The 19,690-nt window shown below is 42.1% G+C and overlaps 1 protein-coding gene and 1 pseudogene across 2 annotated transcripts; both read right to left on the reverse strand.

Moving 5' to 3' along the window:
• Window positions 1-271: 271 nt before the first annotated feature.
• Window positions 272-14,623, reverse strand: LOC143608946 (aspartic proteinase 36-like; annotated as a pseudogene). Its single transcript, XR_013149356.1, has 10 exons — window positions 14,316-14,623; window positions 3,374-3,503; window positions 3,044-3,291; window positions 2,748-2,972; window positions 1,867-2,029; window positions 1,689-1,756; window positions 1,512-1,605; window positions 1,137-1,212; window positions 897-968; window positions 272-806 (listed from the first exon to the last, which is right to left on the reverse strand). The product of XR_013149356.1 is annotated as an aspartic proteinase 36-like (transcript).
• A 1,243-nt stretch (window positions 14,624-15,866) lies between these two features.
• On the reverse strand, window positions 15,867-18,577 carry LOC143608941 (amino acid transporter AVT1H-like). The gene is made up of 3 exons (XM_077083834.1): window positions 18,243-18,577; window positions 16,961-17,571; window positions 15,867-16,406 (listed from the first exon to the last, which is right to left on the reverse strand). The coding sequence occupies exons 1-3, from the start codon at window positions 18,508-18,510 to the stop codon at window positions 15,867-15,869; spliced, it is 1,419 nt and encodes a 472-aa protein (XP_076939949.1). The 5' UTR covers window positions 18,511-18,577.
• Between the last annotated feature and the right edge of the window lie 1,113 nt (window positions 18,578-19,690).

Raw genomic sequence — 19,690 nt, forward strand, 5'->3', positions numbered from 1 at the left:
ATTTAAAAAAAAAAAACCGGTTAATTAAAAAAACCGGTTATTAACCGGTTCTAACCGGTTTCTAAACCGGTCCTAACCGGTTAGACCGGTCCGAGTTTTGCACCAAAAAAACCGGTTAATAAACCGGTCCGGTTATTTAAAAACCGGTTTTTTTCCAGGCAAAGAAAAACCGGTCCGGTTATTAACCAAACCGGTTTTTTTAAAAAAACCGATTTGTGCACCTCTACTTACTAGGTACTAATATTAAGATTGGAATTATGGTATTGGTTCTACAGACTAGGGAACATAATGAAATATATACAATTGTATATAAATGAAGTAACAAAATACTAACGAATGATAAGCAAACCGAACTCTAGCTTGAAAAATTAGTCATAAACTGAGCTCGAGTTTTAAAAATAGAGCTCAAAACAAGCCAAGCTCAATGCCTAGACAAGCTCAAAAGGTCCAAAAACTCCACACCTTTCACAGAAACCCATAACCAGATTGTGAATTGTTCACAAAATCTACCTTTTTTGCTTCAATTCAATTCAATGATGATGATATCTGATGGCATCTTTGACTCGTGACATGCTACTAAACAATGGATTCAATACCTATGTTATGTTTGCCTATTTCTTTTACCGTATATATATATCGTGTATTAACCGCTACCGAGAATCAAATATAAGACCGTGAAGTAGAGTGATTAATAAAAGTGAGTAAATAACTATGGGCAATCCGGGTGCTAGCAGATGGTATAGGATGTGGACCTACTAAATGCACTGATCCAGTAATTTCATCCCTCAATTTGATGGTTGAAGAGCCTGGAATTATAAAAATAAAAAAAGACAATAGTTAGTCTTGGTATTGTAAAAAAACAAAAACAGATTTAATAAAACTAAATCATAACTTACAGTTATACTCGGTCCATCCAATTGTTTGGTTTTCAAGATCATATAATACCAGCTTATTTGACAATACCAAATCTGCAAACCAAAAAAAGAAACTGTCCATTAATACTGCAAATGTCATAATATAAGATGCATACTGCAGCATACATATATAGAGGGATGTTCAATCTATAATCAGTTTTAGAGAGCTGCGAGAGCCACACACACAAACATGTTATACAGAGGGAGAGACAGAGAGCTTACCTCCCAATAAAATTGTGTCCATTGTACTTGATGAATCCAGACCATTGTTTTGCCAACCAAAACATAAGAAATCTTCCTGCAAGATTTTTATACTTGCTGAAGTTATTAATTCAGCATAAGGTATATTAGCATGTGATATATAGACCTGCCTAATTATACTCAATTCCTAGAATATTACTATGATTATTATCTGTTAGCTAGCTTCTTTAGTTAGAATAAAAACTTGCTAAAAGATAAACAATTATGACCTGCACGGCTGTACCAAAAAACTTAAAAGTTCCAAAACACATATAATCAAAGAGCAGTATTGAAGTTTAGTCCTAAATAACATGCACGACCAAAGAATAACCAGATTGCATTAATAGAGATACTTACAACAACAAACAAGTAATCGTGAGGATAAACCTTCAAAGAAAGTGAATTTTCAAAATAAAAAGAAACTGCTGGAAATCCATCGTCAACACTGCCAATGTAGAAATAAAAATTTGCAAAAGTCATTAAACCTTTTAGTTTATGAAAACATAGTTCTATACAATAACAGCGTTCCTTCCTGAGTATTCAAAGCATGCATATTGGTCCTGAAGTGTTCTTAATCTCAACTCAGGATGCCCTGCAACTATCTAAACAGAAAGAGGTATAAATATAAACAAAATACATGACTCTAAAAGTCTAAAGCAAATTTTTTTAAAAGATAAACTAAGAGTAAATGTTTAAAGCATTAAAAAAACACCTCATTCACCAAGGACTTGTATATTGCATCTGGAAGATAAGCCAATGTTGTACCACTATCAATTATCGCTTTTCTCGTGTTCCCAGTATCATGAGTATTTGTTGAAAGATTTAAAAGCAGGGTACCAACTTCAATTCCCGTAACATTTGCAGAATAATGTGGCCTATAAATTTATAAGTGAGCATGCGCAATAATATCTAAGGCACTAAACTTTTGAAGTTACAATATATTCAGCATGCATGTTTACATTTTGGATGCCTTGATGCAGAGAATAATTATGCATTGTATCTACAAAAGTATACAGATATGTGTGTGCGTATAAACATGTGAAAATGGAGTCAATGATGTTGCATAGTGCTCTCTTTTAGACCCAATTTGGTGTAACAATCTACCAGCATGGATCAAATAACTAGGCCTGTAAGCAAACCATACGTTCAGTGAAATGTTCAGGAACCATTCAGCGGGAAGATCGTTTATTTATAAACGAACGAACCTGAACAAGTTTTTTTGTGCATTTAGTTAAATAAGCGGACATGAACACATGTCTCGCTCATTCATTTATGTTTGTCAGTTTACCTTTGTTTAAGTTTGTTCGTTTACGTTTTTTAATATACTCAATAAAACTTTTTAGGCTCATTAAAATTTAGTCTAGTTTTGAAAAAGTTTGACCCAACAACCAACACACTGTTGTTCCCATTGGCTTTTAATAGGTTTTAGCTCAGTTATGTTCATTCATTTACGTTCGTGAGCCATTTGTTTATACTGCTAATGAACAAAAAGGTTCATTTTCTTAATGAACAAACAAGAACAAGAAACCACGCCATTTTAATTGTGTTCGATCATTTGCTCGGTTTAAAGTAAAAAAGTGAAATGTCACATACTCATCTTGGATCAAAGGTGTAGAATTAACTTTTGGTTGAACAACATGCCCAATTGCAAAAATGCCACCACCATTATCACCATCTAAACAATGTGCAAACATCTTTTTAACCTTCCCAGATGAAGCCAACTGTGAAATGATTGATGAATTTGCTTTTCCGAAACCAAGAATCCCATCAAGTGCTTCGTCAGAGGACCCTAGGTTACCAGATTGTCTGACACCACACCTGTTAATAAAATAATAAACATTATCAGTACAAAAGCCCTACATATATAAGTAGAACAATAACAAACATACCCAAATATAACACTTCCATTTGCCAGCTTAGTTTCCAAATCACCGGACACACTATCATATTGAACAACATCCATTACAAAGTAGCCAACACTGAAGCTCCCATCACCATAATTCTCATAGTATAGACAACTTGCATTAGCTTTACAACCAGTAACCGCACCGCCATTGATCTCTGCACAAAACGCTGAAGAACATGTAACCACATTCCCTGTGAATGAATCTTCTGGGTTGTATAGTGTAAGTTCCAGCTGTTTGAAGCATTGTAGAACAAAAACTATTAGCATTATATGCATAATATCATTTTATATAGAGAAATCAAGAAAACAGTACCCCATGATAGCCTCTTTTAGGGCATTCTCTGCAATCTATACAGTTTGTCCACATTATATCACTTCCTGTGTCTACTTGCACATAATATTCTTTTGGTGGTGTTCCGATTCCGATTCTGGCATAGTACAACCTGCAAAAACCAGTGTTAGATATAGGGGTGTAAACGAGCCGAGTGCTCGATATCGACATGTTAAGAACTCAAATCGAGCCTAACTTAAATGCGCTCGAGCTTTTGTTGAGGCTCAATTAATAAACGAGCTCGAGCCAGCTTGCAAGCTTAAACAAGCTTTTTATTTGTTTAACTTTTATTTAATATATTTATATAATAACTATTATTATGTATAAAATTTAGGGCTGTCCAAATCGCTCGACGCTTGCTCGTTGCTCGCTCAAAAATGCTCGTTTGATTTCGGTTAGGTTTGTAAACGAGCCAAGCGGCGAGCAAAGGTACGTTCGGTTCGATTGGCTTGAAGTAGTTATTTATATAAATATATAGATACACACACATAAATATAAATATACAATTTTTTAAACCTTTTTTTATTTTACCTCATTCCATCAATTTCATAGTTTCATTTGTTCGCTTCAACTTTTCAGATTACTAGAAATTTGTTTACATGTTCATTATATCTCACTTCAAACTTCTTTTTGTATAGAAATTTACAATCTATTATACTTTTGTCTAAAAAATACTAATTTATTTGCGGATATATTATTTACAATTTCAAATTTGCTTCTTATTGAAAAATTTTAACTGAAATCGCTCGATGTTCAATCGAAAAATGCTTAGTTTGATTTTGGCTCGGTTCAATTTCCACTCGATTTGTAAATGAGACGATCGATTCAGTTCGGTTTGTAAACGAGCCAAGCAACGGGCAAGCCCTCGCTCAGTTCAACTCGGCCCTTTGAGCAGCCCTAGTATAAGTTATGACAAATATAATTAATTAATGTATATTATCTATAAAATTATAGTTATTATTATATATGTAAATGCCAATGAGCTCTAGGCATTGGAGGGTGAAGAAACACTAACCGGACCCCGGGCAGATTACTGTTAACCTGGGGGTTAGATAGCTGTTTCCCACGAGGGGTTAGACCCAGTAAAGATGGTTCTTCTGATAACCTGCAAAACAGACACCGTGAGCTCGTCACTGAGAAGGGGGGGTTCCTCCTTGTGACCACCCTCCGGCGTGAGAATCAGACTAAATTGCTCTTTAAATATAAATGTATATTAAGAGATTGCTAGAGCAGATATCAGGTATAATATGATGATACAAGATAAGATGTTGAGGTTGGATGGTCATACAATTTGTGGTATTTATAGCCGAAGGTAGGTTTCCAAGGAGGTGTGGCCGGCTGCAACAGTGTTCCTGTTCCACCAACAGTGGCCTACGCACGTGCCCTGCTGGTAGTTGGTGGGTAGGCAGCGGCTGATAGTGACCAGGCCTGCTGTGTACTATTCCTTTTCCACCAACTGCCGGCTACGCACGTGGTATGGCAGTAGTTGGTGAGTAGGCAGCGGCTAATAGTGACACAGTACAGGAGCATGCTGCTCGCCATACTGTTGTCAATAAGCTGTCGTATCTTTAGTCAGATCTTTTTCCCATACCTCGTCAGGTACAGTACAGAAGATCTTCCCGTATCGTACGGACTGGCTTATTTGGGCGGGAGTATTCCCCCTCCCGCCCTTGTGCGGGATTGTTCCCGGCTTTGCTCATTCCCTCAGGTGACACTGAGTGATTGAGAGCTAAGTGCCTTGTGCGTGCAGCCTTGCTGCGCGGGTGGCCTTCCCTGATGGCTTGTATCCGAGGCTGCGGGGACAGGCGGAGTCCTTCACCATTGGGAGGCATTTCCTGCGGGAACAGCTTGCGTACTGCGCGTAAGGACGTCACGTCTCTGAGCATGGTTGGTCCTGCGGATCCAGTTAGTTTCTGCGCAGACGTTCCTCTTCAAGGTGAGTCTTGCGGGTCCAACTGGGCTCTGCTGGGACCTACCTCTTCAAGTCCCCCCAGTCCAATGTTCTTCTCATGAGTGTTTAATAAAGTGAGGTGAACTTTTGGACTTAAGCAAAGGGTTTTAAAAAGGGTTTTTTAAGGTTTTCCATGGGGATTCCTCCCGCGGAAGTCCTTGTCACTTGCAGAAATTCCCGAGTTTCCTGCTTGGTCTTTGGGTATGATGCGGGTAGGTCTGTAACCTCCTCGCAAGTCAGGAGCGTTGAGTCCCACTTGTGTGGATTCTCCATGAGGTTTTGTTAGTTTTGAACATAGTGATCAATTATGTTAAAACCACCAATTCCATCCTGGAGCTTCAAACAACGTAGTTCTCGACGTTCCCGCTATGCGGGGATGTTATTTCCGTTTCCGCAAGCATTGCCCAGAAGATCCTTCTTGGTTTCAATTCCCAGCGGAGCGCTAGGTATGTGAAGGGTTTTGCCTTAACACTGTACCTGCGCTCGTCTTACGGTTACTTTACTTCCAAGGTATTCCTGGCGTCAATTCCCTGCGGGTGCTAGGTATGTGAAGGGTTTTGCCTTTACACTGTACCCGCACCCGTCTTATAGTTACTTGGTTGCCGAGGTATACTTGGCTTCAATTCCCTGCGGGTGCTAGGTATGTGAAGGGTTTTGCCTTAACACTGTACCCGCATCCGTCTTACGGTTACTTGTTTGCCAAGGTTTTCTTGGCTTCAATTCCCTGCGGGTGCTAGGTATGTGAAGGGTTTTGCCTTAACACTGTACCCGCATCCGTCTTACGGTTACTTGCTTGCCAAGGTTTACTTGGCTTCAATTCCCTGCGGGTGCTAGGTATGTGGAGGGTTTTGCCTTAACACTGTACCCGCATCCGTCTTACGGTTACTTGTTTGCCAAGGTTTTCTTGGCTTCAATTCCCTGCGGGTGCTAGGTATGTGAAGGGTTTTGCCTTAACACTGTACCCGCATCCGTCTTACGGTTACTTGTTTGCCAAGGTTCTTGGCTTCAATTCCCTGCGGGTGCTAGGTATGTGAAGGGTTTTGCCTTAACACTGTACCCGCATCCGTCTTACGGTTACTTGTTTGCCAAGGTAAGGGGTATTTTCCCGCTTACTTTTTAATCTTTTTGAAATTTGAATTTTGAAATTCGAAGAGTTGGTGGAAAGAACAGTCCAAAACTCTGAAACGTCGTGCGACGGTTTCTTCTGACTGTGTCAGATCGTGCAGGAAGTTATGGTGACGTGACAGTACATGGTCATTCCAGAAGCTTTTTCAGGCGCGTGGGGGCGATTTTTCGGGCGCGTGGCCGCGAAATTAATGGTATGCGTCCTGTCAACAGCTGTTGCCAGCTTGCTTTTTGCCACGTGTCATAGTTTCATTGCACCTTCGTTTTCTCTCTCTTCCGCATTAATTTCATCGCATTAATTGCGATTAGTATATAAAGGGGTGGAGGGCTCTTTGTAATCCACACTTTCACTCTTCTCTTCATCTTCTTTGCGATTTCCGGCGAATACTCACCTTTTCAGGCAAGCATTCTCCCGAAATCGTTTTCTTCTTCTTTTACAAGATGTCTCGTGATCTCGAATCTGCAGTCGATGACAAGAGTACTGCTGGCGATTGCCAGTGTGCTCTGCCTGGCGATCTGTATCGGTACGTCGTCAGGAAGTTCATGCTCGAGTCTCTCGAGCCTGAGTTTCCTGAACCCCACCAGACGGTGTACGATGCCCCCAGAGGCAAGATCGGGGTATATGCTGCATTCTTTGTGTATGGGAATCTTAGGTTCCCATTGACAAAGTTTGTTTACCGTGTCCTCGAGAGGCACGGTGTTCATTTGACCGAGTTGCACCCCATGGCGATCGCCAAGATTCACCACTTCGAGTGGGTGTGCCGGATTTTGGGCATCGAGCCCTATGTCGACCGCCTGATGACCTTCTATACTTGGAGGTGTATCCAGGGGTGGTACACGTTGACAACCCGGATTAAGGGTTTAAAGATCTGCGCGACTGAGCGCAGTCTTCGCTCGTGGAAGCGGGAGTTCTTCTTCATATCCGCTCGCGTCATCCCCATTGCCATGAAATTCAAGAACGGGCAAACACTTCCCAGCCTTCACGCCTCCAACTACCAGGAGGCGGAATGGTTTGCGAATATATCTCGGGTCCAATCTCCGGTTTACCGGTTTGCGGAGTCCGGGATGGTGATGCTGGGGATGAGCCGGGTGTGGAAGGCTGCCGATGCGCAAAAGATCCCAATCGTCCTCGAATACGGTTCGAATTCTGTTCCTTACGGTATGCTTTGTTTCTTTTTGTTGATTTTGAATTTCTTCTAACTTCTTTCCTGTTTATTTCAGAGGGGAACGACTTGCAGTCGCTCCTGAACCCGCGGGAGGCTGACGGTCCCGCTCGGATGGGTACTCGTGCTCTGGACGAGAACGAGTTGCCCATCCTGGAACAAACGGCGGATCGGTTCGTGGAGGTCTATCCGCAAGGCCATGAGATCCTTAGCGCCCGTCGGCCAGGTAAGGCGCTATTCGACCCTCGACCCCTCAATGTTGAAACCTCTGCTGGAATTCCTTTAATCGTATGTTCTGATGAGGAATCCGCAGATGGTCCTCCGTTGGTGCGGAAGAAGAAGGCCGCTGGCGCGAAGGGGAAGGAGAAGGTGGCCTCCACTGCCGATCCGGCGCCTCGGTCTGATTCGGAGACCGAGAGCGAAGAGGTGGCGGGGAATCCCGGTGGTGATAAGACCGCCGCTCCGGAGGCTGCGACGATTGTCACCTCCGGAGAGCCAAGGATGACAACGGTAACCGGCGCGAAGAGGCCGGCTCCATCGGGTTCATCCCCGCCCGTCCGTACTTTCAAGCTCAAGAAAACCCGTAAGTACATACTTTATCTTTAACTTTTATCTTCATAGTTTGATATCGTTAACACTTATCTTCTTTACGCAGGCGTGGATGTTGACGCATTCCAGGGTGGAGTGCAGAGTAGTACCTCCCCGCCAATGACGGTAGGCTTGGTCAGCCTACCTGAGGCGTCGACCCAGGCGCCTACGCCTGCTTCCGCTGGTTCAGTTGCTCACTCCTTTGAGCCGACTGTTCCAGCTGAGATGACGTCACCGCCGGCTGTGAGTGCTATTTTTACAGCATCCTTCACCGAGCCGGCGGTTACTATTGCTGCGGATTCCGCGGCGGCGACCGCGGCGGCTGCTACCATGCCCCCGCCATCGGCAACGACGGCCGATCCATCAGGTACGCATGGGGCTTCTCGCCAATCTCTGCCACCTTCCCATCTGCCTGACCTCTTGGATGGATTTCCGTTGGGTTCAGGTGATGGGTTCGGCGGCTATCGGCCTGTAATTGACCCTATAGGTGCGTAGGGTTCTTTTGGCCCATTATATATATATATTTTCTTTATCATCTTTTCCTAACTGCTTTATGTTTTTTGCAGTGTCGGATTCCAATGAAGTGTATGTTCCACGATGGAACATTCGCCGAGGAACAACCCTTCGTACCCCTGTGGAGTGCGTGGAATGGGCTCGCCACGCTGCTCCCAGTGGTGCGTTGGGGGAAGCCATGGCTAGCTACCAGGAGGGTAGGCTAACCAATGGGCTTCGGGTTCTCCTGGCTCGGATGCAGCCGCATGTCGAGCTGCTTTGTCGTGAAAACGACAAGTTAAAAGCAGCTCGCCTTAAAGAAGTGGCTCAGGCGCGGGCTGTCCGGGAGGAGAACCAAAGGCTTTCCGCCGTAGTTGCGGAAAAGGAGAAGGCCTTCAAGGCCCTCGAGGTTGAAGTTCAGGCACGACTCGAGGCCCGTTCCAAGGCTGCCCAAGCTGTTAATGAACAGCTTCGGCTGGCTAAGGAAACTGCAAGGAACGCAACCGAGAGGGCCACCAAGGCTGAAGCTGTTGCTGAGCCTCTACGCGTGGAGAATGAAGAACTTAAAGCCAAATTAGAGGCTCTCCAGCAGGCTCATGATGCCTTGGCGATGGAAGACGCCAAAAAGCTCCAAGAAATCCTGGACCAGAGGGGGGTGCTTGACCATGCTGAGCGTAAGCTGAAGGGCGTCGAAGAGGCTGCGGCTAAAGAAGTGTTGCTTGCCAACCTCAACAAGAGTGAAGCCGATCGCGCCCGTAACGAAGCTCAAGCTGCCCTCCAAGAAGCTCTGGTTGCCAAGGAATGGCTTCTGCGAGAAGCGTTGTCTCAGGTATGTTTTTCATGTCTTTACGCTTTTCTTTGTAGATAGAAAAGGTTTTGATACTTGTATATTTTCTTGTAGGTTGTGCATCGGGTCTTTGCTGAGACCTTTTACGATGATGCTATGAGCGCAGCCCTCAACGCTTCTCACGAGGATGGGGAAAAGGTCGGCTTCCTGCTTGGTCTAGGGTTCGTTGAGAAAGGCATCCCGCCTTCCAACTTCCCTTTGTACAATGTTGATACTGAAGCTGTTTATGACCAAGCAGTGAATCAGTACGCCGCCTTCCCGCATCCGGTGGTGGAGAAGGTGAATGAAGTTGCTGCTGCTGATGATGGGCTAGCTATCCTTAAGGCTTTCCTTGAACTGCCACGCTCTACTGATGGTGCTGGTCCAAGTGGAAGTGGCCCTGTTGCCTGATCATGAAGATCCCTTCCCATTGCTAGGATAGATTTAGCTTGTATAGATTTATTTTCTTGTAGGCGGGTAGTTACCCGGCCATTCTTGTAATGAATCATTGTGAAATATAAATCTTTGTGCGGGTAAGACCGCTTCTTTTATTGGATTCCTTGCTTTATAAACGTTATATGACTTGCATACTTTAGTTTAAATTAGCAATTTTCCAAGTGTAGAATAAGTTAACCTTTGAACGTGGTAGATAATAGGTTGAAGTTTTGCTTCCTCTTTCGTGATTGTGCGGGTAGGACCGTCACTTGCACTTAGTAGGATGGCTAAACTTTACCCATATCTGACCTGCGTGTAGGTTTTCCTTATCTTTTGAGGATAAGTTAACCTTTGAACGTGGTAGATAATGGGTGTGAAGTTTTGCTTCCTCTGTCGTGATTGTGCGGGTAGGACCGTCACTTGCACTTGGTAGGATGGCTAAACTTTACCCATATCTGACCTGCGTGTAGGTTTTCCTTATCTTTTTCTGAGGATAAGTTAAACCTTTGAACGTGGTAGATAATAGGTGTGAAGTTTTGCTTCCTCTTTCGTGATTGTGCGGTTAGGACCGTCACTTGCACTTAGTAGGATGGCTAAACTTTACCCATATCTGACCTGCGTGTAGGTTTTCCTTATCCTTTTGTTAGAAATTCTGTTTTGAACCGTTCGACGCGCGGTTGTCAATAGGTTAGTGTTCAGTTCCCTTTTTCATGATTCATGCGGATAGACCGGCACTTTCATTTAATGGGACTGAACTTTTCCCCTTCAACTGACCTGCGTGAAGGTTTGTCGTTTTTTGGGTTTATGCGGGTTTTGCCGCCTTCCCCACGCAACGACTTTCCACGTATTTATGCGGTGAAAACCGGCATATCCGTGTTGAATAAATTAACCGTTCGACGCGCGGTTGTCAATAGGTTAGTGTTCAGTTCCCTTTTTCATGATTCATGCGGATAGACCGGCACTTTCATTTAATGGGACTGAACTTTTCCCCTTCAACTGACCTGCGTGAAGGTTTGTCGTTTTTTGGGTTTATGCGGGTTTTGCCGCCTTCCCCACGCAACGACTTTCACACTTATGTATGCGGTGAAGACCGGCATTAGTGTTGATAGTTCATAAAAGTATAAATGTAAAATCATCAGCGTCGATGTTTTAAGGAGAATCATTTCCATTAGAAGTGGCTCTTGGCCTTTTTACAAATTTGGAATTGATTTACATGCAAACTGCGTAATTGAGCTCCCTTCCATGTTGGGATGGGAGTGCCATCGAGCCGATACGCACCTGGTTCGGGATCTCGTTCTTTACGCAGCATGTAGTCTCCACATTGAAGCTGGAATTTTATTCGTGTTTTCCCCAGCTGGGGTTCTACACGCATCAGCCTGCTCAGCGTTCATTGCGCCACGAGGTGCGCGAGCGTCCCATCTCTGACAAATGCTTCGACCATGTCCTTTACGTCTATGCATTCTTCGGTGTTGTGGCCTTTTGTCCTGTGAAAGTCACAGTATTTGCTCCGATCAGCATTGTGACGATGTCGGATTATTTGAGGCTTTGGCCATGGGAGCTCCTCGGTGGCGAATATCTCGGTGACGCTTTTGGTGAGCGGCGTCCATCTGGAGTTCTTGTTTGTATGTACATTATCCCTTCCGCCCAACCGATGTTGCAAGCCGGATGAGGTGTCAAAGTTTACCCTTGACTGCCAAATGCCTAGCTTTCGCTTTTTGTTTAATCGGGCGGTAAGGACGTTGTCTTCTCTTGTTTTCTGGGTGTAGAGGTTTGTGCTCTGTGGGAGATCTCTACCCAGCTGCTTCTCCGTTTCCGCAAAGCGTTTAGCTGCTGTCATGATGGCATCCCATGTGGATGGCATGCCATCTTTACCCGTTAAGGTGCGGATGAGCTCTGGGTCGTTCGCGCCCTGAATAAAAGCAGCGCGAACAAGGTCTTCGCTGATATTACCCAGGCTTAGCTTCTTCGAGTTGAAGCGAGTGATGAAGTCTAGCAAAGATTCATCTTTTTCTCGAATGCACTTGAGGATTGTCCATTGTTCCTCGGTATACTTTCGTTGCTGGCTGAAGTGTTGGCTAAATTTCTGTTGGAAGTCAGCCCAGTCGTAGATGTGGTTGACCGGTAGACGATCGAACCACGCTCTAGCAGCCCCGACCAGCGTCATTTGGAACATGTAACACCATGTAGGTTCCGTCCAACTACTGACGGTTGCCCCCACTATGAATCTGTTCAAATGATCGTCTGGGTCAGATATACCATCATATGTGCCTATGCTGGACATTTGTTTGGCACTTTTTGGGGCAATTGCTTCTGCAATGTCCCTTGCAAATTTGGACTTTCCTGCATTTGCAACATTTGGTCTGAATGTTTTGGAGAAGTCTCGTGGACTTCCACCTGTGCTTTTTGGTTTGAAGGCTTGTCCAAAATGCCTTCTCGGTTGGGAATCCGTTTCCTTACGCTTCCCTTTTGCCCTATGACGAGGGTTCGCGTCGGAGTCGGATTCCTCCGAGTCATCCAAGTAATCTTCGAATTCGTCAGCCTGTTGGACGGAATGCAAGCGTTCGTCCAACTCAGCTTGGAATTCCCTCTGACGTGCCTCCGCCCATGCCTTAACTTCATCGAGTGTTTGGCGGGGGAGTCTTGTTCGTTTTTCTAACTGGGTATCGGTGAATCCCAGTGAGCGATTATTTACTGCACTTGCCCCAGCTTGGGTAGCTGGGGTAGTGTTCGTAAAATTTACTTCACTTGCCCCGGCTTGGGTAGCCGGGGTAGTGTTTGTAAAAACTGTGTAACCGGTATTCCCCCCAGTAGCTGGGGTTGTGGTTACCGGAGTTTCTTTAACCATCTTTCTAGAAGTTTGAAAAAACTGGAGAAAAATGAAGTTCTAGCTTTATGCACGGATGGCGCCAATGAAGAAACACTAACCGGACCCCGGGCAGATTACTGGTAACCTGGGGGTTAGATAGCTGTTTCCCACGAGGGGTTAGACCCAGTAAAGATGGTTCTTCTGATAACCTGCAAAACAGACACCATGAGCTCGTCACTGAGAAGGGGGGGTTCCTCCTTGTGACCACCCTCCGGCGTGAGAATCAGACTAAATTGCTCTTTAAATATAAATGTATATTAAGAGATTGCTAGAGCAGATATCAGGTATAATATGATGATACAAGATAAGATGTTGAGGTTGGATGGTCATACCATTTGTGGTATTTATAGCCGAAGGTAGGTTTCCAAGGAGGTGTGGCCGGCTGCAACAGTGTTCCTGTTCCACCAACAGTGGCCTACGCACGTGCCCTGCTGGTAGTTGGTGGGTAGGCAGCGGCTGATAGTGACCAGGCCTGCTGTGTACTATTCCTTTTCCACCAACTGCCGGCTACGCACGTGGTATGGCAGTAGTTGGTGAGTAGGCAGCGGCTAATAGTGACACAGTACAGGAGCATGCTGCTCGCCATACTGTTGTCAATAAGCTGTCGTATCTTTAGTCAGATCTTTTTCCCATACCTCGTCAGGTACAGTACAGAAGATCTTCCCGTATCGTACGGACTGGCTTATTTGGGCGGGAGTATTCCCCCTCCCGCCCTTGTGCGGGATTGTTCCCGGCTTTGCTCATTCCCTCAGGTGACACTGAGTGATTGAGAGCTAAGTGCCTTGTGCGTGTAGCCTTGCTGCGCGGGTGGCCTTCCCTGATGGCTTGTATCCGAGGCTGCGGGGACAGGCGGAGTCCTTCACCATTGGGAGGCATTTCCTGCGGGAACAGCTTGCGTACTGCGCGTAAGGACGTCACGTCTCTGAGCATGGTTGGTCCTGCGGATCCAGTTGGTTTCTGCGCAGACGTTTGAGTCTTGCGGGTCCAACTGGGCTTTGCTGGGACCTACCTCTTCAGAGGGGAAGTGAAGATTTGGGCTTGAGACTGCAAGGTCTCAAGTTCAAATCCGATCCCAACCGGGTTTTACCACAGTGGCCTTCAGACGGTGGGTTTTCCTGGAACGGGAGATGGTGGGCTTGGGCTAGCCAGCGCTGTCTACAATCACGGGCGTATGGTGTTGCCTTTCGCCTTTGGGTTACCCCGGGTAGCTATGCTTTATTCATTGGCCGTTCAAAATATATATATATATATATGTGAATAATTATATAAAAATTAATTAAATAATAAACAAGCTGAGCCCGGTTTAAAAGATAGCGCTCTAAATGAGCCTAGCTCGCGCTTTAGAGATAAAACTCTAGACTATTGTAACTCAATTCCAGCCCTAAATAATCCCTAATTCTCATTAATAACAACTAAACAAGCTTCAAAAAACCTAAAAGTGGTAACGAAGTACAAAACAATAACCTAAAATCATTTACCCGACGGCATCAGGACGACCGGTGCCACCGAGAGGCAAATCAACACCGGAAGCTAGAATCTGAAGGTGACGGAGGCTATCGTGAGCTTTGAAGAGACTGAGTGACCGTTCCTTGCCGGCGAATTTTGAATTCACGTCGAACACAGCGCCGCGGAAATCATTGCTGCTGCTGTTTGCAGTATTAATGGAAATTGAGATCAGGAGGATAAGTGGAAACGAGATGAAGGTGGAGACTAGAAGCATGGTGATGGTGAGTGGAGGTGTGACGTGTAGGTGAGGTGGTGGTTTATGCCGGCGACGTGAAGTGAAATTGACGTCGGAAAAGTATTATTAATAGGACGAGGACGAAGACGACGAGGACGACTGACTCGTGAGACGGGGCTTTTAAGTTTAAAGGAATTTGGCTATTAGTTAAAGATTTAAAGCATTTGGGCCAAGTCAATTTTTTGTTTTTTATTTTTTAAAAGATGGCTTTCTTTTTATGTTTAGGCCATCGCATTTTTTAATTTGGAGATTTTTGTTTTTGTCAGACTATGTTGTTTTAACGGGCTTATGCTGGTTTCAGAGTTTAGTTTGGACGTTTTTCTGGAAAACCATGCCGCTTGCTGCCACTTGATAGTCGTTGTGCCACCACAAGAACATGATTCTCTGTCGTAACACACGGTGTAACGAAAACCCGAGTGGGCTCGGGATAGCCTTTTTTCCTTTTTTTTTCAAACGTTTTTCTTTTTATAAGAAAATGGTTTTTTCTATATGCATAAATGTTTAGGATTTAGGACCGACACTTGTATGTTAGCTTGAATAATTATGAATGGTAAGAGCAAAAAAGAATTTTAGATAAATAAAATTTAAGGAAACTAGTTTAAATAAAGTTTTAGCTAATATTTTTTTAAACTTTGGTGGGAGTTAAAGTGAAAACCATAACATAAATAGGAAAAAAGATTTAACTGAAATTTAAGATTTTATATAGCCTTATTGATGCATTTTAGCAGGGCCGTTTTTTTGTACGTTATGTGAATTCGAGATTTTGAAGATGGCCCTACATTTTATATACACCTTATTTCATCTTAGTTGTTTTACTATGCACCGATATGTTTATCAAATGCCATTTCTATTGTATGGAGTGTAGAAGAGTTAAAACAAGATAGTTAATGTGAACATAAGATATATAGTGATAATTAAAGATGATAAGGTGGACAAGTCAAACATCATATTAACACTATTACACAATATCATCTCAATCTATATAAAAAATATGAATTAGAAAAAAGAAAACAAAAAAGTACGAGAGAATGAACCCTTGAAAATTCCTATAGGGTGTAACACTTAGTTGTTTAAAGAAAAGATGGAGATATTAACAAGCAAAACTTGTATTATTTGTAAGTGATACACATTATTTTACATGACAACTAAAACATTTGAACTCGTTTGCTCAAATGATTATTAATTAAGACTCATTTGGCAATATAGATAGACTCCATTACAACTCACACATTTTTAAAAGTACGGGTAGAGTCAAATGGAACATACAACAAGCATATCCGATTACGTACTAAGTCGCCTGGATCCTCTCAAAACTTCCAACAAGCAACTTCAAAGACGAGATGGTACCCGACACTCCAAGAACAAAGCCGATTAAAATGAGGAACACGTTAAAAGCCAACACCGGCCTCGATATCTTGTCCCAAAAGATCTTAATGTAGAAAACCGATGGGAAAATAAGTATAATTGCTGCAGTCACAAGTGAGCCTGTAAGGCCTAGCACGTATTGGAAGTATGGGACGGTTAGGGCCAAAACGAGTATGAGTAGCAACAAAACTGAGCCAATGGTGCCTCTTATGATCATCTTGGTTTGTGACTTCATGGAATAAAGAAACCGGTGTTCAAGTTGGATTGCAAAGGGTGCAAATTCTAGTGCATATTTGGTCATTGGTGTCAATACCGTAGCCCATAGTGCGATTTTAGTGAACACAAGTCCTCTAGGCATGCTGAGGGTAATTTGGGAATTTACTTCCGGGCCAAATAGTTTGGCACCTATGAATGCTAAGGATGTGTAGAGCAATGTCACAAATGTGAAACTTACTATTGATACCTGTAAATGACAGAAATTGAATTACAATCTCAAATAAGTATTATTATAATAATAACAATAATGTATTATTTGGTTTTAATCCGTTAATGATTCAGTCGGGTGTAAACGATTTATGTTCAAGTCCATCCAAGCTCAACGTCATCTCATTTAACTCACGAGTTCGATTTGGGCTTGTTTGAAGTTTATGCCTATGGCTCGAGCTTGATTCGTCAATATTTTTCAAATTCGAGCACATTATAGATTAAATTGTTAATTATTTTATTTACAATTATTTATATATCTACAATTATATATAAAAATAAATACAAACTGTTTAGTTATTTTTATCAGAATTTTATACATAAAATATCACTTTGTAATTATTTTACTATATAAAATAAATATTATTAAAATTTATACAAATAATACATTTTTTAGACCGAGAAACTTGTGCGCGAACTCGTTTATTAAATGAGCCTAATCTAGCCTCAAGTTTGTAAGGTCTTTCTAGTTTCAAGCTTTTTATAATGTGAATTGACTAATATGCCCTTTGGGTTAGGGTGAGAAATACCAACCTTTGTGAACTTTGATGGATCCTTCATAGCCCTATGTATATCAGGGAAAACAATATGACCACCGTATCCAAAAATATACAAGCCAGAGATGTGCGGTATATTCCCTAGCCGGAGAGCCGGGATAGCATGATTAGCTGAAACACCTCCAAATACGGCCGTGCACACCACCGTCACAAAAATCATCATCGACATAATAATCCCGCCAGTCGAAAGGAACGAAATGGATGACAAATCCCTCAGCCAGAGGCTCGGCAATGCCACCAACACCGCTATCATGGTTAATACTTGAGAAGTCGACAAATGATGGGCCCACGGGAACCGAACACCGGTTCCCATGAAGACCACGTTCAAATTGTCGTGTAATGATATGGTGTAGGAAACAAGTGCCATAAAGATCTCCAAGTAAATGAACATGGTCGTGATGGCTCTACCATGGGTCCCGAAGGCGTGGTAGCCTATATCGGTGTAGTTTCTTGTTTTGCGGTTGGATTCGAGGCATTTTCCAAGCAAGTGAGAGGTGTATGCGGATGCGATTCCGAGGGCTATAAGCAGGAATGAAGAAACCCACCCTCCGTTTTCTAGTGCATGTGGTGTTGCGAGCTGCCCAAGACCTGCTAGACATCATTAGTGAATGCTTAGTAATTATATATGGATATGATATTTATGTCATAAAGTGGTGCTAGTGAATATTAAAAAATATCCATTTTAGAATCTTAATACATCTAGATGATGAATCAAGTACATGTAACACTCTTTAAGATTTTTATGATTTCTTATTATATAATAAGGTAACAGACGATAAACGTTGATCATGTTTTCTAAGGTAGAAAAAATTAAAATAAAATATGAGAGAGAGAGAGAGATTAAAAAAACAAGAGAAGAAAACTTAGGACCTTTGTAATAGAGAAAAAAATAAACTTCAGGACATGTAGTTCCATCATCTGATCATACTAAATTTTAAAGTCATATTGGTTTGGTTACCATCTAAACCGAACCTGTACCTTATAGGTTTTTAGATTTTCAGAAACGATTTGTTTCAATTATAAATAGTTTGGTTAGTTCGGTTATTGGAAAAGTTGGTTGCATGGTTAATTTGGTAAACCTTGTGCCTGAGCGTGAGTGGATTCAAGCCAATTTTAGTTTATAAATCCAACTATATGTGGAATCAAATAAAATACAAAGTTAAAAACAATTCGTTTGATTTTATTAATTATTTTGGTCGTGTTTCGATTTTACTCATTACTACAAGCGGAAAATGAAAAAAAGTTATATAAAGAGATACCTATGAGCATTCCAATCATATTCACGACCGAATGAAGGAAAGAACTATCGGCTTCATGTGGACGACCTTGCTCGTCATTTGACTCGTTCTTCAACTCAAACGGCAGCTCATCTTCATCAATGTTTTCCTTACCGCACTTGCACGACTTCTTACCATCCTCCAAACAAGTTTCACAACAATCGACCCATTTCACGGTCGAGTTTGCGTCATGAGTTGAGCCGGTTATCGATTGTTTGACACTCTTCGCATTACATATGCTCATTTTCATTTTTCTGGTATGGTTTATATCTCATCAAAGTTTGGAGATGGTTATGTAACACAAGGATTCTATTTGTTTTGAGGTTGGTTGAGTGTACCTCGGACAGTGATACGTGAGATGTATTTATAGGGTGTAAAGTGGTGTAAAGTGTGAAACACACCATATGAGAATCCAACGTCACGACCATTAATCTTTAAGAGAAAGAGTATGGACTGCTCTAACAACATAGTAAAAAGGATCAAATGTCAACCTTAATTACTAATATATAGTCTACACGTATATAACTTACAGGAGAATCTTGTATTAGTTACTAACTAGTTGCTGTCATACCACGCATGGCTATGGGACGCGACGGGAAGTTGGTTGGTTCGGTTTGTTAGGGTACCAGCATTGCTATATTTAGTGGTGGACCCAAGAAATTTTCTTATAAGGGTCGGAAATTTTTTTGGTCGGTACTTAGTTAACTCTCGGTATATATAAAAAAAAATTGGTTCGGGATGACAGTTCAGGTCGGGTTAACGGTATATAAATTCTTTTCGATCCAGTTTGGATGTTCCGATTGAGTCAAATCGGGTCGGATCATACCAAGGAAAAGATAATCAATAAAATATCATTTAACCAAAAAAGTACGTGAAAGATCATTAAAATGCATAACTAAAATACAATATATCTAAGGGGGTGTTTGGGATTTCATATTTTACCTCTTTATATTTTTTTATTAAGTTAATAAGTTATAAAAGTATAACTTATGAAACTTTTTCTCTCACAATATAAGCAATCACAAAGACCTTATTACTTTTCAAAAAATTAATAAGTTATAAGTTAGTGAAAATAAGCAATCCCAAACACCCCCTAAATTTGTACTTTACTGGGTTTTCATTTTGAAATATAACTATAGCATCATCTAATTTAACATTCCTAAGCAAGTTCTTGCAAAAGAAACAAATACAATTATCGTTTAAATAGGGCATTAAATCCAAATTTAATTCTGTATTGGACTTAAAAGTTGGGTTGAGATTGATTGGGTTGGGTATTGGGTTTAAAATTAAATTGGTATTAAAAGTTCAAATTTATTACATTTATATAATTATATTTGCAAAAATTATCATTTAAATCTTTATTAGAATTGGTCTCGAACTTTCATTGGGTTGTTCTCGACACTCTATATGGATCGGTGTCAAAATTTCAC

Source organism: Bidens hawaiensis, unplaced genomic scaffold, assembly GCF_021521415.1.
Source record: "Bidens hawaiensis isolate Kalapana, Puna unplaced genomic scaffold, B.hawaiensis_p1.1 tig00419463_1, whole genome shotgun sequence".
Lineage (NCBI taxonomy): Eukaryota > Viridiplantae > Streptophyta > Magnoliopsida > Asterales > Asteraceae > Bidens > Bidens hawaiensis.

Bases quoted from the DNA above. Each gene is read 5' to 3' on its own strand.
- LOC143608941 (XM_077083834.1), bottom strand. From the start codon at position 18,510: ATGAAAATGAGCATATGTAATGCGAAGAGTGTCAAACAATCGATAACC. The intron at 17,572-18,242 runs GTATCTCTTTAT...GATGTCTAGCAG, and splicing joins TATGATTGGAATGCTCATAG to GTCTTGGGCAGCTCGCAACA. The intron at 16,407-16,960 runs GTTGGTATTTCT...TGTCATTTACAG, and splicing joins ATCCATCAAAGTTCACAAAG to GTATCAATAGTAAGTTTCAC.